Raw genomic sequence first — 25,866 nt, 5'->3', positions numbered from 1 at the left:
ACAACAAGTATAGAAGCATGAGCCCAAAAGACAGTGGATTCCAGACTCTACTTGAAACTGAATTCCCTTAGTTGACCATAGACAAGGTTTTTATCTCTTGGGTTCAGCCATTTCTGTCTGATTCTAATGTTGCTGAGGTATACAGAATGGCTGAAAATGTTCCTAAGATAATAGATGCAAAATACTTTGAGTATCTACATAAAGCATATTTCTCAAATAACCAGAAAGGAAGCGGAACAAAGTAAACCAGATGGTTGTATAAAGCACTGAGATGAAGCTTCATTTGTTTGCTTTGTTTGTTTGTTTCCTGAATTGATATCTACTGCATCAACATTGGCTCTGCACTCATTTTCTGCATTTTATGAATATTAAAGGTGGCTTCTGTGACTGTCAGTATACTTAGGGGCCCAAGAGAGAATTCTTCTGCTGTGCTCTCTCACTATCTGGAGAAGTGTGGTTGCCGAATCCTGACGGCACGACAACCGTGCTCCCTGACCTGTGGCATGGATACACCCAGTGGGTTTTAGTTCGGAGATGGAGTCCTGGCCTGGACTCCAAACTTCCAAGAACCGCAAAAGCCATTCAGGGGGAACATCTTTCCACATGGAGTGGTGCATATTGGAAGGCTGGGTTGTGAAGCAAACTCCCCCAGTCTAATCTGCTCCGTCAGTTCGCATGAGTCACACATAGCGCAAGTAAGAGGCTGCAAGGCCAAGACCACTTTGCCATAGTAACGGGAGCGCAGCGACGCTTGCATTAGCATCATCCAGCGCCCTTGTGACGGACAGACGGGCCGCTTCCCCTGCTTATAATAAGCACTTATGGAAATTGCGTCCCTGGCAGGGGTTCAAGTCCAGATGAGACTCTTCTCAGTGAAGGCAGCCACACTTTTGACGCACCAAGACCTTTTAGATTCATTTGTTCGGTCTTGCACTTGAAGTTTGTTTTTCCGGATGACAGATCTATGATACAGTCATACTCATTCAACAAACAAGGGAACTGAGGTTAGAGGAAATTGCCTCGAATACTTGAGGCATTGTTGTTTGGTTTGGTATTGTGATATAGCCTAAGGGCTAATCAAAAATGTATTCTACTTGAGGCATTGAGGTAAAAACTAATTTATTTTGCTATTAACTATATATAATATAAACACACACACACACACATACAGGCAGTCCCCAAGTTACAAACAAGATAGGTTCTGTAGGTCTGTTCCTAAGTTGAATTTGTACATAGGTCGGAACAGGTACATTTTAAAGATTAACTCCAGCCAAAAATAGATGTATATTCACTTTGGATAGCATAGGGAAGGGTTAACACTCCTGTGATGTGTTTGTTTCACAGTCTGTGCCTCTGTTCAGAAGATTTTCCCTCACTTTCTGTCACTTAGATTTTGAAAACTTTGGCTTGTGGAAACAAGTATTGGTGAAAAAGCGTCAGTGGCTTACTTGCTGGTGTGCATGATCTTGCTAAATATGGTGGCCCTTCAATTAAATCCCTGTTCTCAGGCCTAAGATCCACTTTATATTTAAGTTACATTAGGGCCGGTTCTGATTTCTCACTAGGTAGGTATATAACACATGTATAATCCACCCAAACAAAGGGGCAGGAAGCATCTAAAATGAGATGGAAACAAAATAATCAGCAATGTAGGTATGCCTATGTGTTACATGTTTTGATACGGCTGATGGGCTAATCAATAAAACATGATTTGATTTGATTTGACTGAGTATATATGTTATATAATGCATATGTATTCCATCCAAGCAGAGGCAGTAAACATCTAAAAACATTTCCTCCCTTTTAAAAGAATCTAAATTGGACCCTGATGGTATCTTGATCATCATTCCCTCTCTGTTTTAAAGGAGAATTTTGCTTTCTTTATCCAAGTTAGATCATTCGCATTTGCATTTCTGCAAAACTTTGTCTCCCCGTGATGCTTTATACCTGGAAGTACATTGGTTCAAAATGGGTGTTATGCAGGAGGAAACTGTTCTTATCTTGGTCTTAACTGTTACCAAGATTAGGTGCAGCAGTCTTTGTGTTCCTTGATATCCAGTATCATCACAAAGGTAATGTTTCCATTTCGGCTCAAAGGGAGGGACTGCCTCAATTAAGTGAGTGTTGGCTGTGGCGAGGCTTAAGAAGGGAGGTGACCCCCTTTTTAGGAATATCAAATTGCCTTCATGGCCAGCTTTTCTCAACATCGAGATGCAGCGTGGCATTAGTTTCATCTCTCGCCCTTTCCCCTCTCAGACTGTATTTCACAAAAAGTGGAATCTTGTCTATCTATATGTCAAAGTATGTTTGTCTGTACTACAAAGGCTGCTGCTAGGTGAAGTGGCCCTCTGATCCCATGAGGGATCGCCAATAATAATAATAATAATAATAATAATAATAATAATAATAATAATAATAATAACTTTATTTTTATACCCCGCCCCATCTCCCCGAAGGGACTCAGGGCGGCTTACATGGGGCCTTGCCCGATAAAACAATCAAATATCAAAACACAGCAATAAAACAGTTATCCAAAAAAACATCAATTACAGTAAAAACAATTGTTAAAATCAACATAAAACATACAATATTAACACTGGAGACTAATTCATAGAACCCAGGCAAAGTGCAACATGTGCTGAAATGGGCCGAAATGGGGAAGGTAATTTCACAGTTGAAATGAACAAAGTGCAATATAGCATTGGCAACACCTCGAGAATGGGGCTAGTCTAAAATGGGCAGATAGATCAGTCCGACACCAAATTAAGTATCAAAGGCCTTTTGAAAGAGCCAGGTTTTTAAGCTCCTACGGAAGGAGAGGAGGGTAGGTGACATCTATGCTTATTTGCTGTGAATAATTAGTTTTGCTTCTGCCAATTCATTAGTGATCAAAGAAGCTTTAAGAGTAATTGAAGCCCTACCCATCATGGAAATCTTTACTACTGTCCAGCCTACACAGCTAGTTAGATGCTATTTGTCCATTTTCATTCATAATGAAAATCACTTGCTGAGTTTTTTAAAATAAAATGTCTTCTGGTGTCCTCGAAGGGTGTTTAATTTTAGCACAATAGCAAATTCCACCCTTGCTTGGCCCTTTTGTGGAATCCTAGGAGATCAACAGCTGTTATCGTAATCAGAGGTATTGTTTCTGAAAGCTTTATATCCATTGTTAGAATGGGGCAATCTACTTTTAATTCAAAGGCTACACAGCGGCTTTTGAAAAACTATCAAAAAAAAGGGAGCCGCATGCGTCAGAACAAATGTATGGTATTATATGCACTGATTAGTCACATTTTATCATCTGTAAAATGGGAATATTTAGTACCTACCATCTCAGAACTATGGAATGTAGCAACCACAGGTTAGATTCTCCAGTATTGTCTCCGCCATGATGGTTGCTTGTCTCGGGCTGGGAAACTACTTTCTTATTACCTGCCACCTGACTCCTTTTTATGCTGGAGATGCTGTGACTTTCTGTGCTCTTGGTGCTGAATTTGTACAGAAATGGTTTACAGCAGTAGTTCAAGAGGGAAATAATGAAAAATGATGTAATGCCATGGATGTTATATATTTTCATTCTTTTTCCTCTCTGACGCAGACTTTTAAGCTGCAAGGGGGTATTCGTCATGATAATACTTTACAGTAGTGTTTGGTGGGTATTGGACTCAGAGAAGAATGTTTTGGGACCCCCATTCTCTGGGTTCTCTTCCCAACTCTTAGATGCCATCCTTAATCATCCCTGTGTTCATGTTTGTCAGCATTCTCAGTCCGCATGAACTCAATGTGTATTATTATTATTATTATTTTATTGTATGACACAGCAAACAAGATTCGTAAGTCCCACAGTATCTTTGCGTGTTCATTTTCCAATACTTTTGTAGGTTTGTGATCCCACCAGTTCTTTCCTGCTGGGAGGTGGTACTTGAGGCATAAGTTCCAATGAATCATTTGGGCCACATAGTTGTGTCTCTGTTTGTAGTCAGTCTGTGCGATTTTCTTACAGCAGTATTATTATTATTATTATTTGTATCCTGCTTTTTCTCTCTAAAAAAGCGACTTAAAGTGACTCACAATTAAACCAATACAATACAAATTAAAACCTAACCTGTGTATGGGCAGTTTCAAGTAGGATAATGCCAACCCTTCAGTAATTTTTTCTGCATTGACAGATGGTCCTTATGCTCACCTGCTGTCTCATTCCTCCCCTGCACCCCAAATTGCCTTCTAATACTGTGTTTCATCTAATCTATGGTGCACTTTTTCCTGTTAGCAGCTTCAAAAACAGGATCCACCTTAGATTCAGTGGCACTATTGAGAGTGATGGTGGGGATCCATTCCAATGGCTTCCTTCTATGTTTGCCTTGCCCAGGAGAAAGAAAGGAATGCTCGCAGAAAGAAGAAAAACCCTGCTGCCCAAAACGAGGAGGCGGCTTTTCCTCCAGTGGCTGAAGATGAGGAGATGGGGCAAGATGGATCAGGCACCAGCGGCAATGAGGAAGAGATGGCTGAGGAGGCAGAAGGTAAGATCCTTTGAGCTCAGGGTAAAGGGCTCTCCAGAATCCTTTGGAGGGAGGCAACTGAGCAAATCAGCAACACACATACACTCAGTATTTTCTACCAAGGGGACTGGCGTGAGAGGTTTTCTCTGTAACCCAGGAAATGTCACTGCGTCCAATGTGTTTGCATGAACAGTTACCAGCAGGGAGGAGGAGAACTGGACACCCTGAGGATGTGTGAGGGTGAAACTTTTGCATAGTGCCAGAGATGCAGAAAAGCTGACATTTGACTTCCTTCACTTGAGCCGGCACAGCAAAGCACCATTGTTGATTGTGCACATGCATTTTGTGGTAAAATCTTGCTGTTTCTTAATTCAAGGGGAAAGAGTATCCTCCAGAAAGCCCAGCCATTTCTAAGTATGCATTCACCACTCACAATATTGCTAGCACTATACCAATACGAGTTCCTGTTTACTGAAAATAATATTGGGGATCCCCCTCTCCTAGCCACTGCATGTTTAAGTCTCAAAGCTAAGGGCAAGTTTGCTCCTCTCTTTCTTACCATCTGTTCATACTTCCATATGTTGTGAAGTCACAGCTCAGTAAATTTCCCCTTGCCCCACCAGTGGCAATGGGGCCTAATGCGCAATTGCTATTTAATTTCACATACTTTGTGCTCTCCAAGCATAGTTCCACATACTTTGTAGCCACCAAACAAGGCAAGACAATATGCATCAATCAATGTGGGTTTTTTCACCCAGTGTGCAGGGACTAGTACCATATTTGTGCCAATTGCGTACAGTTGTTCCTTTCTTTCCTGGAAGCTTGCCAGGGTCCAGCAGCTTCTGGAGTTGGCACCAGCCCATGGGCCACCACTTTGAGTAGCGCTAATGTAGAGTATGTCTCCCCATTCCAGGCAAGCAGGTTTCAATGCACAGTTGGCATGAGGACGAGGGAAAGGATAAAAGGATAAAATGAAAATTGCCAGCCTTTGCTTTTTCTCCCTAGGGAGTAGAACCAGCAAGCTTGAGGAAAGCACTTGTAATTTATAAGAATTACCCCATTTAACTTCCGTGGGAGTGATTTAATAATCCAAAAAATCCCGCCCCCGGCCCTGGAGTGAAGGACTAATAGCATATGCAACTGGAAATCCTTTCAAGCTAGTGTTGAAAGTGACTCATTGCAAAGCAGTTTCCAGGTAAATCTCCTCTGCTGTAGCGATAGATAGGGGGAAAGATGGGTGGAATTCAGACTGGGGCGTAACAGCAGGCTTACCTTTTAAGGATACTCTCTGAACATGAGGCAGGTTGACTTCGAAGCTTTTCAATCCACATCAGTTCTACATAATTTAAGGCAAAGCACAAGGGTCATATCCAGAGTGGAATATTGATGCGAACAGACCTTTGAGCCCAAGGTGGCTGAAATGTCATAGGAGCAGAAATGTCAGGGCAGCCTTCTGCCTCAGCAGTTTATCATTTGACATTTGGGAGGCATTTCTGCATAGTGAATACTAAGAGTGGTGTGTGTGTGTCTGTCTGTCTGTCTGTCTGTCGGTTCATAAAGGTCTTGAGACGGTTTCATCACACCCGGGCTTCTCCAGCATTTCTCAAGTTACCCTTCTGAATTCTCTCTGCTTTACTAGTTTCCGTCGCTCTTCAGAATCATCTGCCTCTTGCGACAGATTCACAGTATCAAATACTTTCCCTGGCCACTCAGTCTCACATCATTTCAAAGCAGTCTTTCTTGAAACAGATAAGAGATTTCTCCCTAATCATCATCATGAGATTGCCCATTTCCGCTAGTTCGTCTTCATTCGCCAATCTTCTTGTGTCGGTGTAGTTGGTTCTTTCCATCTTTGAGCATAGATTATTCTCATTGCCATAGTCATATAAAACATTTGCCTTCCTCATTTTCAATCGCCTTTTTTACTTTTCTTCAGCAAAGATGGGGCCACCCCCCTTTTTTAAATTAGAAAAGTGGTATCTTTTGGGGAAAAGGATGTATTAATTGTTTTTTTTTTTTTAGTGAGTGCAGAAAATTGAGGAAATAAAGCCATCTGGCAGAGAATGTAAAGCCAAGACAAGAATAAATGGTTTAAAAAAACCTATTGAAGCCATAGTTCAAACTCTGCAATCTTCTCCTAACCAGAAGTGGACCCACACACATGATAAAGTTGGGGCTAAAACTATCTTTGCCTAAATATTGCGGACTCCTTCCACATTGTTTGTTTTGAGGGAAGAGGTTGTTTTTTTGATAGATTAATGACAGGTAAATCAACCTCAGCGATGTGTGGGATTTGGAATTTGTTTGGAGATGCCAAAAATGTGAAATGCTTTGAGGTTTATACAGACTGTATGGATCCTATTCTTCTTTGAGGTGGTCCAACATAGGCTCCCAGAGTACTTTCCTTCCCTTTCACAAGAGCAATGTCTGTGGGAAATTCCTGCCTCCAAACTAAGTTTTGTTAATATATTTCAATTCCCCCAGCGAATCTGTTTTGAGCCAAAATCCTCTCAGACTACAAATAGCTCACTTTCTGTTCGGATCCCGTAGCACCTGGAAATGTCTGGATGTTCTACAAGATGCGATGAGGTCACTTCCAAGCTTCCATTCCAAGAGCCCACAGTTCTGGCTTCATGTCTCAGGTTCTTTTCCAGCTTTGACAACACTTACGGAAATCACCAGTTTGAAACCAGACGCAGAAATGCAGTCCACCATCATTTTGGTTTCTTTTCTGGATGTGATCCCAGAGTTAGAGCAGGATGTAGACTCAGTCCCTTCCATTTCAGCAGATTTCAAAATCTTGTATGAGCCAAGAAAGAATATATAAAGATTCCTCATGTGTTTGTCTTTCGCTGTGTCAGAAATACTTGATTCTTCTTCATGGTCTGTATGCATCACACATTCTGTGCCTGCATGGCACTTGATAGGCATGTTCAGAAGTTGGAAGAACGTTTGGCAGGTAACCAGCCTTCTTGTGCACATGAGAAGCTGTGTCTCCTCCTCTTCCCATTCAGTTGCCAGCACTATATTTCAGGAGTACTTTTAGCAAGTATTTGATACATGAATGCATTCTTGTGTGGAAAGTTCTATATGTCTGTACGTAATCAAAGATGAGCAATATGCGGCCCATAAACAACATGTGATGCTTCTATTTGTTTTTGAGGTTTTTTTGCAACACCTGCACCTACCCAACTGTATAATTTTTTATATATGCGTTTTATTGTAAGCCGCCCTGAGTCCCCTGTTGGGTGAGAAGGGCGGGATATAAATATTGTAATAAATAAAATAAATAAACTGCCAAATAATTTCATTTTCAATAATACTTTTTCTCTCATGGAAATATCCAGAAGAATTCTCTTTTAAAACAAGGCCTTCCTCAAAGGGTTTTTACCAGACCAGAAATAAGCTCCTGGTCTCTTCTGTTTTCGTGGTGTGGCTGGGGGTGTGTTGGCTTGCTGCAAAGTTTGTCCACCACTGAGCTAAGACCTACAGGACCATGTGTTGTTGTTGCTGTTCTGTGTCTCGAAATTGTTCCTGACTTAATGGCAAGCGCAAGGCAAATCTGTCACAGGATTTTAAGATGGGAAATACAACATCTCTCTACCGTATCTATATTTCCCTTCATAGCTGAGCAGAGTACAGTGAAGAAATGCTAAAGAAAAGGGAGCTTGTAGGGTGAGCATAGAAAAGAGCCTTCTGTCTGGGTGTGGGAAGAAGGTATGATGTCCATGGTAGGGCCTCACATTTTCTGTCCAAATAAAATACGGCTTTCTTCAATGGCCATCCCTATTAGGGTTGCCAGGCTGAAAATTGGAAAATGCTCCTGCACCTTTAACAGTTATGTAGGGGAGGGAAAGACTATTTGCAGGACAGGCAACACCTGCTGGAAGTCTTTTTTCTGCACAACAGTTTGAGGTGCAGAAGTGCTCTGTCATTTTCTCACTGGCTACCTGGTCTGGATCATGGTTGGTTTGTGTTGCAAGTTTGGTCCAGATCCATCGAACCATGCAGGAGCGTTTGTGGATCAAATACACATACATATAAACATATATGCATGTTTTGATTTCTATAGAGAGAGATAAGATACAACCCTATTTTAGGAGATTATAAGGTGCTGGACACTTCTGATTATTTAATGATTAACCTGGTCCGGAAACATGGTTAGGTTTTTCAAGGTGCTGTTTGCATTCCCTTATTAATTTCTTACCAACCTTGACCTGCTTTTCACTTCACTTTGATAACACTTTGACTGAAAAGTTTGTCACCAATGGGAGGATGGCCTTTTGGAGGGAGGGGAGGTTTGTTTGCTATTTTGGCAGTCTGCACCAGCCCTCCTTTCGTGAGGCACATTCTCTTCTTTTTTGGTTTTTGCTTTTGAGAGACTTTGGTCACTAGGCACATGAACCAGGATTCCTCAAAGTAGAGTGAAGCATGTTGAGAAAGCAGGTTATTAAATCTATCTCTATCTATCTATCTATCTATCTATCTATCTATCTATCTATCTATCTATCTATATAAACAGAGTAGTTTAGGGAAATCGTTACAAGTTGAATCGTGTCATTGGTGCCAACTAAAGTAGACCCACTGAATTGATGGAATGTACTGTACACAGCATTTAACTTAGTTCGTTCATTTTGATTTGTATAAGCCTAACATCACACTTCTTTTTCTACTATCCCTCATTCAGTCTGTAGAGTGAGATGAAAATGTTTTAAAAAAAGCTTTCTCAGAAATCAATAGTATTAGCCTTCTCTGGATGTAATAATTTGAAAATTAGCTTAATTAAATATGACACATCAACACATTATGGAACTCTGCGATGAGATATCTTACCACATTCTTCAGGGTAGCTCTTTATAACTTCATATTAGGATAGTGAAACCTCTGGCCTGCCAGGTCTCATTGGCTTCACTTCTCATTCATCTTTGCCAGCCAATGTTGTGCTTCCTCAGCCATGCTTTTTATATGGTGATGAATGTGTGACGTCTTTACTCCCATTGTTTAGTTTCTTAAATCCTTCAGACTTCAAAAAAAAAACCATGGCTAAAAATGCCAACTGGAGTGGTGCATCACAATAACTTTCCCTGTGGCCCCAAACCTATATCTGATAAGAAAAATGCTTTGAAAAGACCCAGAAAATCATACTAAATGTGATTTCTGATCAGTTAAAAATGCAGCAACGCTTGCTCCCTCTCCACAGTTGCCTACCCCCTGCTTTTTATGTTGATACAAATAGAAAATGCATCTTTTTTAATTTAATTTCAGCTACAGTAAATAACAGTTCAGACACAGAGAGCCTTCCTTCTCCTAAACCTGAAGCCAAAGAAAACACAGAAGACGGGCTCAGGCTCAGCCCTGAGGCCAAAAGCAACGCTGATGAAGAACTAGGTGTCAAACTGGAAGGAGCCACTAGCTCCTCAGAAGCCAATTCTGTTGCTCCTGTCATCCAGTCATCTGAGGAAGCCACCATCAAGCCAACTGGAAGTGAAGACGCTCCACAGGAAGAACCATCAGTCGATGTGTTGAAAACCAAGGAGACAGAGGAAAAGCCCAAGAGCCCAGAGCCTGATGGGGAGGACATCAAAATGGAGGACACTAAAGATGGTCAGGAAAAGGACCAGGCCAATGAGGCCCAAGCGGAGAACAGCAGCAATATATCAGGGACTGAGGGAGCAGGGAAGCCAGAGAAAAAGGAGAGCCACAAAATTGGGAAAACTGGAGGAGCTAATGCTGACAGTGATTCCAGTGCTACCTGCAGCGCTGATGAGATGGATGAACAGGAAGCTGGAGACAAAAACAAGTGAGTAAGGAGCAAATGTACTGGAAAACATGAATTGCAGTTATATGGTTAAAAACAAAGAGGTGCTCAATGCTGGGGTTTACCAAAAATTATTCCAAATTAACATTGATGTCTGGGATTTTGAGATACACCAGAAGTAAGATAACACCTCTCCTCTAGTCGGGTTTCTTCTAGGTTTTTTTTTTTTTACAGGAGTTCCAGTATAATTTACTACTGAACCCTAAACCGGTATAAACTAAGTCTTTAACGTGCCATTTCTAGTATTGCAATCTTCCATGCCTACCACTATGTTCCTATTCAAATGAGGACGCTCATCGCCACATGAGTGGCTGCATTATTTCCAGGAGACAATAGATTTCTGGTCTTCCAGAGATCTATGGTCTTACTTACTCTTGATTCTATGGCCAGCCCATGAGAAATGCTGCAGTGACGCTAGCCCATTTTTCTTGATTTCCTCTAAACATAAGAATGTTTAAAAGCCTATCTGGTCCAGGATTGTTTCCTAAAAGTATCTGGTTGGAAGAAGTTCATACAGATATCCTTGGGGAGTCCACCGTAATGGCCATAGGTAGATCTCCTCTTGAGTGTGATTCAGTGGTATTTACTGTGGCTTCTGGCAGTTAGTAGAAGAAAATGTAGTCAGATTAAAAATATGAAAAAAATCAGTATGTGTATTTTTGTTCTTGTGAACTCCTTTAGGAGAAAGCCCTAAGGAAAGCTGTGGGGTCAAGCACAGCTTATAGTAGTGCCACTCGGGGAGCCTTTCCTCACTCCTCTCCCATCATTCTGCAAGTCCTCCTGGCTATTGCCAAGTTAAAGCTAAGATAATAGCCATTCTTATCTCTTCTCCGTTTTTAAAAAAATAGTTCCCAGAGATAATTATCTTTACATAAATATTTTATAAAGACTAGAGAGAGTGCTAGGAATGAAAGTTCAGCTGTAGGTCATGCTAACTGTAAATGAATGCACAAAACTAGCCCATGCAGACGTAAGTTAATGGTTGTCGCTTCATTAGTAAGAGAGAAGTAAGAATGTGAAGCAATTGAAATTTGCAAGGGAGCCACACAGAAACCTTATCCAGGACAACTTTGATAGCCAAATCCAACAATCTATTACTCTTCCAGCTCCCTCTCTATCCTCCTTCAGGAAACAACTGAAGACTTGGATGTTTTGGTTGGCCTTCGGTTAGACAGTCACTGGATGATCAGCCTCAGATGGCATTTTAATTCGATCCTGAATTTTATTAGGTCCTCATCACTTATGTATTTTAACTTACTATGTTATTCCTATTTAGCTGCTGCAGTTCCTCCACCTATGCAGACGACAGAACTGCACCTGGTTGATTGATACTATTAATTGTTGTAAACTCTTGTTTTATTGTATTACTGTTTTATATTTTGTATATTGCGAATTGTATTTATGCTGTGGTTTTTGGCTCAATGGTATTGTTTGGGCCTTGCCCCATGTGGGCCGCCCTGAGTCCCTGCAGGGAGATGGTGGCGGGGTATAAATAAAGTTTATTATTATTATTATTATTGATCTTCCCCTCCCATAATTTCCAAATACCTGCTATCAACATTACTGCCTAGAACAGCTAGGAAGACTGCTTCCTTACTGTGCTCGTTGGAGGCCCATTTTTGTTTGGCATGTTTTGAACGACCAGAATCTCTTTTCTCTAATCATAATAATCATATTATTACATTTTATTTTTAGTGCAAATGTGAGAGGTTTGCCCAACGTACAGTACTGAGGAAAAAGCAGCAGAGAAGTTCGCTTTGTATCTTGCCATTATCTTGGAATAGTGCAAATAGTATCTGGCTGCACATCTGTGAGCCATTGATTCATTTGTCTGAACCATCCTTGAACAGGTTATTGAGCTCATTAAGCTGTTGATCCTGCGGGGACTCTGCCGGTTCCCCCTTCCTGACACCACCCCCCCCCCAATAATGAAGCACTTTCTTGACTTTCAGAGTTGTTTAATGTCCTTGTATTCTGTTTTTTTTTTGCTGTTGCTAATCCAGATGCTAATGGCCATCCCCCATTCCATTTCCTCTCCCCCTTCTCTCTCCCCAGAGTCCAAGCCTGATTTTTATCTCTCTCTTGCATAGCACAACACTAACTAAGAACAGAACTAGAACTTGCTGGTTAACAATTAGCTCCCTTTGCCCCAACTCTCCTTTGTTCTTTCTGTGTCAGCCGGGGTTATTCCACACTTGCTGTCGGATTGGTATTTGCCTTTGATTGTGTCATAATAGATCACCGTATTTGGAAAGGAATTCTTCCTTTCAAATTAGATTTGCTGCTGACCTTGGCGTGGCTTTGCCTTCCCCTGCAGTGTATCTAGCTTGGGCCGTTACCTTGAGTCACCTGGCTTTATCTTGCTCTGCCTGCAGCTTCTGCGGGGCATCTGCTCCTTGCTTGAGGTACACTGAGGTCAAGATTGTACCACCTGGATCTGGCTTTTGGGAGAGCAGCAGTGAAATGATGCTCAGGTTTGACTTGTGTTAGGTTTGGTCACAGTCATTCATTACAAAATATATTTCATTTGGATTCTTTGAACTTGTATGTGACTTTATTTGAGTTGAGTGCAATATAATGACTGTAGTGCATAGAAAAGTTTGGACTACAACTGCCAGAATCCTCCCTCCCACGCAATCATGGGTAACTTTTTCCAAGCTTGGCATCAATGTACTGTCTGTAGCAAGTTGTTACAAGAGGTAGTGCACATTACAGGGAACATAAGTTTGTAGTAGCTAAAAAGTCCTATTGTTCTGACATTTCTTTTAGCACCGTCCTCGCTTTCTCTGCCACTGGAAGTATTGATCTCTTGAGTGGCATTTGGAATGACACTCAATGTGTTTCCTTTGTGTTTCCTTTTAGGTTGCTCTCTCCCCGGCCCAGTCTCCTCAATGCCACTAATGAGGCCCGGCTCAATTGCTCACCTCAGAAGCCGCTAGACTTGAAGCAATTGAAGCAAAGAGCTGCTGCCATCCCACCCATTGTAAGTTGTGCCAAAAACCGAGCCCCCAACACAAAGCAGGTTTACCTGCATCAATGTACAGCCAATGTACAGCCTTTTGTTAAAAGAGGCAGTGGGAGCCACAGATGACCCTGTTTGCATTTTGAATCTCGCTTTTGGGGAGCGTTGCCTACATGGCATTGGCCTCAGTAAACTATTGTGTTTTGAGTGTTTTGAGTATTTGTTTATTGAGTGGTTACCAGGGCAACCATGAGTTTCTGCCGAGCAAGAAAAACGCGTGCCATTCTATAGGGCAGAATCATCTTAGGAAAATGGCTTGCTGCTCTCAAAAGCATGAAGTACCTGAAGTGTGGCCTTTTGGGTGCTTATTTATTCTTGTATCTGCCTGCTGCGGATGGCAAAAGCGCTCTGTTTTCTTCCCCCTCCCCAAACCACCTCATCTCTCTGCAGATTTCAGAAGAGCACTTGGAGGGAGCCTTGCAGAGTGGAAGCATGAAGTCCCAGGTGCCTCCCCATGCTTTGGCCCTTTACCAGCAGCAGATCACGATGGCCCATGAGTCTGCCCGGGGGGACGCAGCCCAGAGCAGGCAATCCCAGCTGCCTCCCCAACAGCAACAGCTGCAGCCAGGAAGGGAGCCCCCACGGAGCAGCAGCCCCAGTGCCCAGCACAGAAGCCCTACTGCTCTCGAGAGAGATGGTGAGTGCCTACTCCGCTGGGGAGGGCGGGAGGGGGAGGCCTGGATTCCTGTCCGGCCCCAAGCCTAAGGGCCCAGTGAAGAGCTTCTCCGCTGAGTCAGGCAGGCATGGCTGGAGGGAACATTGTGTCTTCATCAGATGCTGCCGAGTGGGAGATAACTTTTATTAATGTCGCCAGCACTTTTACTTCGGGGCGGGAGGGTCAGGGCCAAGGGGTGAACCATCGGGTTTTGCCTTCAGGCTTTTAGTGCTCAGCTGGAGCGGTTATTTTTCATCCAATCAATGCTAATGTCCTGACTGGAAGGACAAAGCTTCCTGTAAAAGGTTCTCCGTTGCCTTCTCGGTGGAAGTGGCCGGGACACCTAATGGGCAATTTGCAGCTTCCCATCATTCTCCCTGGGCCTCCTTGATATTGATAGACAAACACTTGGGGAGCTACGACTGTTAGAAAGTCCATAAGGCATATTTGAAAGCACATTTCAAATGGCCTATATTTTTTTCCAGAATCCTTGCTGTCATAGGGGAAGGTGATTAAGAAGTCCTTTCTTGTCTTTGTTTTTTGTTTTTGGCTTGGCAGGTTTTAAGATTGTAATATGTTTTCTATTGATTTAGCCCCCCCTTTCAGCTTGGCCTTTTGAGGGCCAGTTGAAAAACAATAACATCCATTTGGATGACGGAGTATAAAAATTTTCTCTCTCACTCCAGTTCCAGAGACTTGATAAACTCTAATAACCTTTTTTTTCTAGAGATAAGTGCTATTTTCTCAAAAAGGTCCTGAATTATAGCTCCCCTATAATGCATGTTGGGGCAGGGGAAGGTTAGAAGAAAACAGCTGCATTGGAGTCTTCAAAGTGCTTTCATCCTCAGTACTGATAGAATAGATTTGTAGATATATGGAGTGGACATCTTTTTCCATCTGCTTTTGCATGGAGCCAAAGTTCCAACACAAATAATACACCTTAGATCCAGCAGTTCGTATGTTTTTGCCAAGATCCAGATTTTCTGCCATCTCCAATTAATATATTTCACTGCATAATAGTCGCACCCCATCCCACCCCCGTTTGGGCCCCCAAATTGATCTTTTTGCTGTCATCGAGTAATAATCTCACCCTTGATTCATCGCCCCAAAGTTCTGCTTCATTCTGTCACCTCCCTTTTCAGCTACAGCTGAGTCAAAGCAATCTTGGGTGGCAAGTAGTTGTTGTTGTTGTCAGTTTCAACCTTATGACCACCCTGTGTTTTAAATGTGCTCCAAATGCTTGATGTAGTTCTTTTCTTCGTAAGTTTTTATTGAGCATTTTCAATGGGTTTTTTTTCCCACACGAAAAGAGAAGAAAAACAAAAAAGAGAATGAGGATAGTGGAGTTCTTCTTAATAGATTAGATCTATACAAATGTATGTTGCCAAGGAAGAGTAAGGGGGTTGGGGGGGAGGGAGACAACCTTAAGACCTGGCTGTTCAAACAAGCTTTTGAGAACACCTAGTCCCCTAGTTGATCTTCGCAATTGTTATGCAGCCTTGCACTTCATCCCGTGCCCTCGTCCCATAATTACAGCTTTGCATTTATCCCATTCCCTTGTTCCATTGTTTACATCCTGGCCGCATTGTACAGTAGCTTACCGCCATTGCTTAACAAGCGGTGTTTTAATTGAGTTTCAACCTGTTTTATATGTCTATATGTTTTATTCAATTTTATTTTATATTGTGTTTTATGTTCTGTTTTTAGGCACCTTATGCCATGTGTAAGCTGCCCCGAGCCCCTTTGGGGAGATGGCGCAATATAAGAAACAGTTTATTATTATTATTATTATTATTATTATTATTATTATTATTATTATTTATTGTATTTGTTGTAATTATTACATCTCTATCTTCATCTCAATTACTTTATACACACTGTCTAAATTGAACATTCAATATATCCTCTATAACAAAAAAGAACATCTGACATTAAAACTGGTAGTCATGTCTTCTTTTGTTGTCCCATGTTCTTCCTGTCTTCTCTTCTAGATCTTTACATTAATAGTTGTCTTAATTATTTTTTCAGTTTATTTATTTATTTATTTTATCTAATTTTAACTATTGCCATATAAATCTAAAAAATTAATTTCATTTGTTATATTGTGTAGGTGAGAGTTTACCATGCTACATTGTCATCTTTTCCTCTTCTTTTTTTAAACACTACATTGACTTAATGTGTGTGTATATATATATGTGTGTGTGTGTGTGTATGTGTATTAATAATAAAGCTCGCAAACATTTCTATTCTAATTAAAGGGTACACTTAATACAGCTCTAACAAAATAGTAATTAATTCTTTGTTTTCACGTTATCGTACCAGAAATAATCATGCTATGATAACCATTTCCAAATTTCAGTTGGAAAAAAAAATTTCAGATTTTGTGAAGAGTCAGTTCTAACACTTTGATTGTCTTCTTTGATTTCTTTTTTAGTTTTAGATTCATGGGTCTGACTTTACTTGTTATTTTTGTCTGTCCTGAAATGTCCAGAATTTTGGGATTATACCAGAATCCTGCACAGTGTGGCATTCTAGATGGGACATTCTGACTTACTGATCTTTGGTTTTCTTGCAGAGAAAACAATGCATTTCCACTCCCTCCCAGATGGGCAGAAGCTTGGTGGGGAGCCGGTCATCACTACCTGCTGGCCTCCGTACCAAGGATCATCAAGGGATGTGATCCGAAGCTCCCCACACGCTGAACCCCATGTGTTTCAGTACAACCCCCCAGGTGAGTCAAACAGTTTACATTTATGTACGCACTGACTAGTTTTCAGTGCTCTAGCTTTGTAGAGGTACATGAATTGATGCAGGTAGTGGTTTTGCCACCAACATTGGGAGCACTGTGGCTCTGTGAAGTGGAAGAACCCATTAAATAAGTAGAAAACTGCAAAACAAATTGCAGGAACAAATGCAGTGTTAACCTGGATGCTTTTTAGAGCAGGGCTGCATAACGTATGTGTTGACAATCAAAACAAAAGCTGGTAGAGATGTTTTGTAGTTGGACAGGTGCATTGTGATTTCTCTTGTTTTTAGACAGTCAGCAAACCCGGATTTACGAGCCTTGGGCAAAACGCTCCCCCACAGTTAAGAGCCTGCTGTGGTTTAAGTGGGACACCAGTTATGCAAACTGGGCATTGATCACTATGATTTCATAACCTACTTTAAAGTAGATCTTTATTTTGAAAAAACAACTCCATTTATAAAAATGTTTATGTTTTTCTTTCATTCTGTATTCAGGTCACCCAGTCTCTTTAAACGTCCACGAGAGCTCTCGCCCCTCCCTTCAAAGAATGTCCACCATCTCGAACCCCCCTCCTCTCATCTCCACCAAACATCCCTCGGTCCTTGAAAGACCCCTTGGCTCTATTTCTCAGGTAAAGGCTTTGGCATTTAGACCTTATGGAATGACACTTTATCTGGGAACTCACTCTGCCCTTTTCCCATAAACAAATTACTTTATGTAGTCTATCACCATGGGAGAGCTACATATAAAAAACCAATCCAGATTTTGTGGGGGGAAATGAGTCCTGTACTTTGTGTATTATGCAAATATTGCACATATTTGCTTTGGTTTTGCATTCTGGTTCTGGCTTCATCACCAAAAATTATGCTGCGCTCAGTAGTCTACCCCCACAATAGACTACTGAAAGCAATCCAAAAAGCGAGGGAAACATTTTTTTTTAAATAGAATTTTGCATTCTGAGAATAATTTAAGGTTCAATATCAGTTTCTGTGTATTTGTGAGTGTGGGGTAAAAGTATTCCTAACCAGTAACTTTATAAAATTTTGAAAGAACATGCCAACAAAAGTAGCATACTGTAAGTTCTCCCCATCCAAAAACGTGTCTGTTGTGAGATCTTTCCAGGTGCTTTTATTTAATACATGCTATGACTAGAATCTCTTTCTTTTTAGCCTTGCCCATGTCCTGTTCTTCATCTCTTCCTTGGTTCATGATTTTTTTTTTACTCTAGATTTATGTGTTTGAGGTTGCCTTTCATGCAGTAATTGCTCATGTCAACAGGTGTAATTGGTATCTTTTATTTTGGGCATCTCTCATTTGAGATTGTGTAATTTCAGGGCTATATTTTATACTTTTTGGTTTTGGCCCAGCCTGCACTTGTGTCTCTATAACAAATGCTTCTTGGTATACCTTTGTTTAGGGAGTGCCTCTCCAGCTTCAGACTCCCTACAGCTCTGAGCATGCAAAAGTCCCCATTGGCTCTATGGCTATGGGTCTGCCTTCAGCGATGGACCTCAAAAAGCTGGGTAAGACAAACAGCACTATCAATTCTGATATCAAAATTTAATACTCTGCTGTTAAATCAGTATAAAGAAAGCCAAGTAAGAATGAACTCAAAGTCCATGCAGTTCCAACCTTGCTGTATGCGTCCTTGTTTTCCAGCCCCTTTCCCTGGAGTAAAGCAAGAGCAACTCTCTCCTCGGAGTCAAGCTGGTCAACCAGAAGGCTTGGTTGTGCAGACATCGCAAGAAAGCTCTGTTCTCCGGGGTAAGGCAAATCACAGCGTGCCAGCTGAGGGACTTACCTCTAGGTGTAACTCTCATGTCCCCCACAACTGATTGTGAGTGTTGCGTCCCTGTGTCTATGACAACAATCTGCACCATTCAGAAATGTATCGCTGATGTTGTGCTTCTCTTTTGTGTTGCCCTTAAGAGCCTATCCACCCTATGCAGGCATTTTGGTGGCATTAATTGATGGATCAATTCAGTATTTGTAACAGTTATAGCCCACAGTGTGATGTGACCACTAAAAAAGCTAATGCAATTCTAGGCTACATCAACAGGATTATAGTGTCAAGATCAAGGGAAGGCATAATTTCACTATATTCTGCCTTGGTCACCTGAAATAACAATGCTGTGTCCAGTCTTGGGCAAAGCAATCCAAGAAGGATATGGTCAAAGGCTTAGCTAGGTGGGCATGTTTAGGTTGAGAGGAGACATGAGAGCCATGCTTAACTATTTGAAAGGATGTCATATTCAAGATGGAGCAAGCTGATTTGATTCTGTCTTGCAGGTACGTCCATGGGCTCCATGTCGGGAGGAAGCATCACAAAAGGCATCCCCAGCACAAGGCCACCTTCGGACTCTCCCATCACATATCGAGGCTCCATCACGCATGTAGGTCTCCACTTTGCCATTGTTTTGAAGCGCTTTTCTGGGATTAGTTTGGAAACTGACAAGAGTTTAGGAAGATACTATGCCGGCCATTCTGCTGCTTCTTATGATGATGATGGACTGGATACAGGGAAGAACATGGAAGAGAGTGCATTCATAGCTAATGTCTAGCCTTCACCTAGTGTAGGCTTTCAACATTTAGGAGGGAGATTTAATACTCTCATTTCTCTGTAGTAGTACCCTTCAAACCAGATTTTACATCCAGATTTTGATTTGTGGGCTTCCTATTGTAGAAATATATAAATACAAACCCATTCTTCAACTCCTGCCTATAGGTAACTGAGATTGTAGCTATTACATCTGCTATAATACCACACTGAAATTTGAGGACCTGAATTGTGTTCTGGTTGTTTTGAGAACTTCCTGATACTAAGAGCTGTTTGGCAGTGGAATATGCTGCCTCATAATGTGGTGGAGTCTTTATTGTGGTGTTTCTGCCTGGCAGGGGGTTGGACTAGATGGCCCCTGGGCATCTCTTCCAGCACTGTGATTCTAATATGTATTGATTGTATATGTCTTCTTAAATTGATGTTTAACTGGGTTGTGCATTTGTAACTGATGATTCATGTTGTATTTTAATATGTTGCTGTTCAGTCCACGGGGAGAGGCCGGTAAGATGATGATGATGATGATGTTACACAGTCCGACCAAAACAAAACACCCTTTTCTTGGTATCTTGGTTTTTAGTATTGGATAAACACAGATGTCTATTCTAAACAATGTAATGAGCTATGCAAAACACAATAATGGTTCAAAACATAAGTAGTACACAATATGTATATTAGAGCATGGTTTTTAGGCCTGTTTCTCGAGTTATTTGGGGCAATGATTCAGAAAATTGCATTGGAGAAACTGCATCAGCTGGTTTATGGCATATGTTCAGTAACTCAAAAAATAGAGCGGATAGGGCAAATCTGGTGCAAATTCTGGAATCTGCAGGTCAAATATGCCCCGAAGCAGGGCTAACATTTGAGACACCAACATGTATGTTGGCTGTTGTTGTTGTTGTTATTATTATTATTATTATTATTATTATTATTATTATTATTATTATTGGATCTGCACTTAGCAAGTATGATTTAGCAGAGGGGCATTGCAAAGTGGTAATTTACAGATGATCAGTGCCATCTTCTGCCAGCTTTTTTACAGAAGCCATTTTTAGGGGATACTCCAAAGCAACTGAAATTCCATCTCTGGAATAGATATTACTGGCCTAGATAAATTCATGGTTTGATTTGATATAATGAGATTTCATTGATTATTTTAGAAGGAATCGTCTTTCATAAATCCAGATCTGTGCCCCAAGTACAGCAATGCAGGAGCCTAGTGGTCTCTTTGTACTCTGAAGAGATTCAAGGCTGGTGAGAGGGCTCAAATAAACCTAGGACACTGGTTTGTAAAGAGCAATGTGAAATGCTGCCCAGGGGACCTTGACGTGGTCAAAGGAAGGTTCAGTCTGTGTCTGTTGGTGTACGCATCCATTCCAGTTCTATGTTTCCCCAGGCTTATGAGATTTGATGCCAGAGTTGCAGCTCTTCCTCGGCCTGCCATGCCTGGCTCTTTCATCTTCAGCTTAACCCTGTCACTTCCCAGAAAACTTAAGCTGAAGCCCATTTCCCCCTCCCTGCCTCATCTCTGCTGCCAAAAGCCCAGTTCTTGATTATTGTGCTTTTCGATAATTAAGCTGTAAGTTTCTGGCGATCGGTTGTGACAGGAAGCCGAGTTCTGGGCTGGCATTTGCTTGTTCTCACTCCCTTTTGTTCGGCCTGTCTCTTGGAACAGAGTGTTCATCTGTCTCGCTCTGTGGTGCGTGTGGATGCGTGCTTTGCTTCTGCCTTAATTGCTTCTGACACCGTTAAATACAGATCTTGGTCTTTTTCCAAGGGCACCCCAGCCGAAGTGCTGTACAAAGGAACCATTACGAGGATAATTGGAGAAGACAGCCCCAGCAGAGCCGAGAAAGTGAGAGAAGATGCCTTGCCCAAGGGACATGTCATTTACGAGGGGAAGAAGGGACATGTCCTGACCTACGATGGTGAGCCGGAATCCTTCTTCCCTTTGACGGGACGCATGCTTTCCTGCACTGCGCAGGAGGGAAGGCTTCTCCGAGAGAATCTACCAAGGCCAATCTCTTTAAACTTCAGGGAATCGCATAGCCTTGGTTCAACTCTGGTAATACTAACATAGTGTGGGGAGAAGGCTTTGGCCCAAGAAGCTCCAGGACTTAAAATGTCTCTATTGGATTTTAGCTGTGGATGTAAAGCGAGGATAGCTTTCAAATGAATAAATTGGTGAGGATGAGTCCCGGCGAACAGGAAGACGGGAAGGGTGCCGTCTCTACACATTGATGCCTTGATCATCCTGCAGAGAGGCCTCTTGTGTTATGCCCCCCCCCCCTCCAATAATTGTTGAGGAGAGGCACCTTATATTCATGCTGAAGACATTCTGGAGATGTAGCCAGTGCTAAAGACTTTGAAGACATATTTTAAATCCACTCACGAAAGTCTTGCCATAAGCATGACGAATGCACCGTGACCCATTCATAGTTTCCTGATGTAACTTTCCTGTCTGTCTATTCCTGCCTTGTTCTCTCTTCTTCCAGGTGCCCTTGCTACTGTGCAGTGCCCCAAAGAGAACAACAGACACCTTGGCACCTCACACGAGACCGCTAGCACCAAACGGACTTACGATATGATGGAAGGGAGGGTCCCACGTGTTTTACCGGGACACGAGCTATCATCGGCTAGCATCGAAGGTGGGCTTTCACAATCCTCCTTGTAAGCTGGTGGAGAACACAACTCAATTGGGTGCCTTTGTGTACTTAAGGATAACAGGACATTATGAAAATGAGCCAGTCATGGCAGAGAGCTAGATTGGGAACTTGAAAGGGTGCTTGTTTTCAAATCCATCTGAACAAATTTTATAGGAATCAGTGGGGAAGTGCTAAGGATACACATTATTTTGCTATATAATACAATCTTCCAAGTCCTATACCAAAGTGATTTGATACATTTTGATAGTTCTGTTCGTAATATTCTATTCCTAACAAACAGTGGACCTGCCACCTATAACTCGTTTTTCAATTTTTTTTTATTTGTTACATTTTTTTTGGGGGGGGGGACTCCACAGATACATTTTTGAACATAAAGTTCACTACAAATATGAAATAAATAATTCCTTCCACCAAACAAGTTTGAACCCAGCTTAGCCTGTACACGTATACTTATTCTGCAACAGCATTTGGAATCCAGGCACATCGAAATTACAAAAAAAAAAACCATAAGTAAACATCCCAGAAAGTGAAAGGCCTTTGTTCTATTTTTGTGTTCTCAAATTCCACTTTCTGAAGCATTTGAAAAACATTGATTCCCGGGAGAAGGGGTGGGAGTGTAGAACTGTGTACATCTTGAAATATCGTAACTTCTTTCTTTTGTGTGTGTGTGTGTGTGTGTGTGTGTTGGGGGGCACTCTAGGTCTCATGGGCCGAGCCATCCCACCAGACAGGCACAGTCCCCTCAACATAAAAGAACCACATCACATCCGGGGCTCTATCACCCAAGGTAACCACGTCAACGGTGTAACAACGAGAATGTAAACATCTAACTGGAGTGTGCCATTTGACACTCAGTGTCCTGGCACTGTCTCATTTCCTGTCGTGTTGCAGTTGTGGTCCACTTTTGTTGCATGTCTTGAATTTAAGCAGTGAGATACCCCCACGCTCAATCCATTGCTTCCTACTCTATTCTACTGTTGTACACTGTCTTTCCCCCCAAAGATGGGACTCGGGTGGGCTTGTTGATCTTCCTCTTGTCTCTCTGGCTTCAAAAGAGTGTGCGATCTGCCAGAACCGTCCCAACAGATTTATAGCCCTCTCAACACACACACACACACACTTCCCAAATCCCGTTATTTTCCAGAATTAGTCAGCATGACAACATGGGCCTTTTAGACTCGAGGAGTCATCAGTCTTTACCCTGGTGCTAGCTAGTGAAAGTAAAGTGGAAATAAATGTGTTCTTTGTCTCAGTTGGCTGAAGATGTTGTAAAAGGGGAAACTTCAGTTTGGAAAAGCAGTCCCATCATGCCTTACTGTAGTCAGTTTGTGGGCAGATGGGACAGTGTCAGTTTTGAGTGAGATGAATAATTTCATTACTTGTTAGCTTTCTAAGCTGTAAATTCACTGAATTTTGATTACTTTTAAGTCACACATGTCAAATGCAAGGCCCGCAGGCCGAATCTGGCCCACCACATCAGCTGCATTTTTACAGTCTTACAATTACAACCGGCCCTTTGAAGGCTTCCATAAGGCTGATGTGGCCCTCGGTGAAAATGCGTTTGACACCCCAGGCCTACGTGTAAACATTTCTGCAATGTAACTGAATAAACGTGCTTTTCTATGGAGGGAAAGAGAGACAGTTGCACAGCTTTCTATAGAAGTCCTTTGATGGATTTTCTTTCCCGGCACCCCTATAGGTATACCTCGATCCTATGTGGAGGCCCCCGAGGATTACCTCAGAAGAGAAGCCAAACAACTCAAGAGAGAAAGCACACCGCCAAGGGACCTCTCTGAGGCCTACAAGGTCAGGACTCATGAGAGCCTCACCCCTTTGAAAACGAAACCGGGGCATGAAGGCCACATTGCCACTGTGAAGGAAGCAGGACGATCGATCCATGAGATTCCCAGGGAGGAACTGAGGCGCACACCCGATGTCTCTCTGATGACAAGACCCGTCAAGGAAGGATCTATTACCCAGGTATTGGAAATTAGATTGTAACATAAATTGTAAGAGAATGGAGTCTTTCCTACAATGCAGGCGGAGCCTAGAAAGCATTGGGCTCTTCAGAAGATCAGTTGTGAGCTGAGATGAGATTTTTTCTTCCCCTGAAAAATGGCTAACCTTTCCCATCCTCTCCCACCTTGTCTCTCCAGGGCACCCCCCTGAAGTATGACAACAGCCCTTCCGCAAGTGCCAAAAAGCATGATGTCCGATCCATTATTGGGAGCCCTGGGCGGACCTTTCATCCCGTGCATGCGATGGATGTCATGCAGGACCCAAGGACTCTGGAAAGAGCCTACGATGAGAGCTTGAAAAGCAGGCCCAGCCTTGTGGCAAACCCGGGCGGTTCCATTACAAGGGGAGCCCCTGTGATTGTGCCAGAGCCTGGGAAGCCTCGCCACAGCCCCCTCGCCTATGAAGACCACCCGTCAGCCCACGGGGCAGCTTTCGGCAGCCACTTGCACCGAGGGTCTCCAGTGTCCACAAGGGAACCAACCCCACGACAGCATGAAGGTTGGTGATACTTTCCATGACGCTTTGAATGTGGCTTGCTTTTGGGTCTGCATTGCATGGAGATCTCCAAGATGCGTCCACAGCAGCTTGTCTTTCCTTTGACAGGAAACATCACTGCTGGAAAGCCCATGTCCCAGGACAGAAAGATCACCCCAACACCAAGGGAAATGGCCAGTTCCAAGTCTCCTCATGCTACCCTTGCGGAACACCATCACCCCATGTCTCCCTATGAGCACTTGCTCCGCGGCGTCAGTGGCGTGGACCTTTACCGGGGACACATTCCATTGCCCTTCGACCCTGCGGCCATCCCCAGGGGAATCCCCCTGGAAGCAGGTAAAAATGCCCCTGAGGGGGCAAAAACAGCTATTCATGTAAAGGGAATGCCAGGGATGTAGCATATCTTGAGTTCAGTATTACCCTTGACAAGGTTCCCCAGAATATTTTTGAAAAGAAGATAGTAAAATGTGGGCTAGACAACGCCACTGTTACGTGCTCTGAGAATTGGTTGAATAGCCAAACGATTGGGAGGGGGGAGTCTGTCCTGGGCCTTTCAGGGCTATTGAACATCTTTATCAGTGACTTGAATGATGGAATAGTGTTGGGGGTCTCTTCCAATTCTACGATTATCAGAGTGACTGGAGCCCCTTGGGGGGATTAAATAAGCCTTGTCCGGTCTCACTGGAGAGATTGGGTTAGATCTGTTTTTTAAGCATTTAACACTGGGAGATTCTGGCCACCATTGTGGTATAAAGTAGTAGCCTTTAACACATTTGGAAATGTGTTCTATCCATAACTGATTAGACAAGGAAAGAAAACTGAGGACTCGGTTCTGAGGAAGGGTTATGGAAAAATGCAAATAAATACATAAACTCAGTGTCGGATAGTGGGGCCAACTGCCATCATCACAGCTGCCTCATGATCCAAACCACTGAAGATGTGTAGCACATGAAATAAAAGACTTTTCTCTTGTCCCTACTTTTCCCAGCAGCTGCTTATTACCTACCGAGACACCTGGCTCCTAGTCCAACTTACCCCCACCTGTACCCGCCATACCTCATCCGTGGCTACCCGGACACCGCCGCCATGGAAAACCGGCAGACTATCATCAATGACTACATCACCTCCCAACAGATGCACCACAATGCTGCAACTGCCATGGCTCAAAGGGCCGACCTGCTCCGTGGTCTCTCTCCACGGGAGCCCTCCCTAACCTTGAACTATGCAGCAGGTCTGAAAACCTTGGCATTCTAGAAGTGTCCAGTGGGAAATATAGTTTGAGGTGGTGATGGGAATGGCCACGGAGATATTTGGCACTTTGGAGAGGTGTTTGTATTCACAAAAGCAAGGGTCCGGAGCTTGGAAGTCAGAGATAAGATAAAGTTGACT

At 42.5% G+C, this 25,866-nt stretch overlaps 1 protein-coding gene across 20 annotated transcripts in view; it reads left to right on the top strand.

Moving 5' to 3' along the window:
- The window catches only part of ncor2 (nuclear receptor corepressor 2), a 195,775-nt gene that overhangs the window by 152,172 nt on the left and 17,737 nt on the right, over positions 1–25,866 (top strand). For 16 of the 20 annotated variants that reach the window (XM_062958546.1, XM_008113654.3, XM_062958554.1 and 13 more), the window contains 16 exons: positions 4,370–4,520; positions 9,765–10,299; positions 13,180–13,300; positions 13,730–13,976; positions 16,570–16,725; positions 17,235–17,371; positions 18,158–18,263; positions 18,400–18,504; positions 19,030–19,133; positions 21,075–21,225; positions 21,793–21,945; positions 22,664–22,750; positions 23,663–23,943; positions 24,120–24,480; positions 24,586–24,813; positions 25,466–25,708. In XM_062958546.1, the coding sequence (XP_062814616.1) occupies positions 4,370–4,520; positions 9,765–10,299; positions 13,180–13,300; positions 13,730–13,976; positions 16,570–16,725; positions 17,235–17,371; positions 18,158–18,263; positions 18,400–18,504; positions 19,030–19,133; positions 21,075–21,225; positions 21,793–21,945; positions 22,664–22,750; positions 23,663–23,943; positions 24,120–24,480; positions 24,586–24,813; positions 25,466–25,708 (3,166 nt within the window). The remainder of the gene's footprint in view (positions 1–4,369; positions 4,521–9,764; positions 10,300–13,179; positions 13,301–13,729; positions 13,977–16,569; positions 16,726–17,234; positions 17,372–18,157; positions 18,264–18,399; positions 18,505–19,029; positions 19,134–21,074; positions 21,226–21,792; positions 21,946–22,663; positions 22,751–23,662; positions 23,944–24,119; positions 24,481–24,585; positions 24,814–25,465; positions 25,709–25,866) is intronic. The other 4 variants (XM_062958552.1, XM_008113657.3, XM_016994738.2 and 1 more) reach the window with 2 other exon arrangements.

Source organism: Anolis carolinensis, chromosome X (assembly GCF_035594765.1).
Source record: "Anolis carolinensis isolate JA03-04 chromosome X, rAnoCar3.1.pri, whole genome shotgun sequence".
NCBI classification, from domain to species: domain Eukaryota; kingdom Metazoa; phylum Chordata; class Lepidosauria; order Squamata; family Dactyloidae; genus Anolis; species Anolis carolinensis.
Note: the sequence above shows the minus strand (reverse complement) of the source record. Positions and strands in the feature narration are given on the sequence as shown.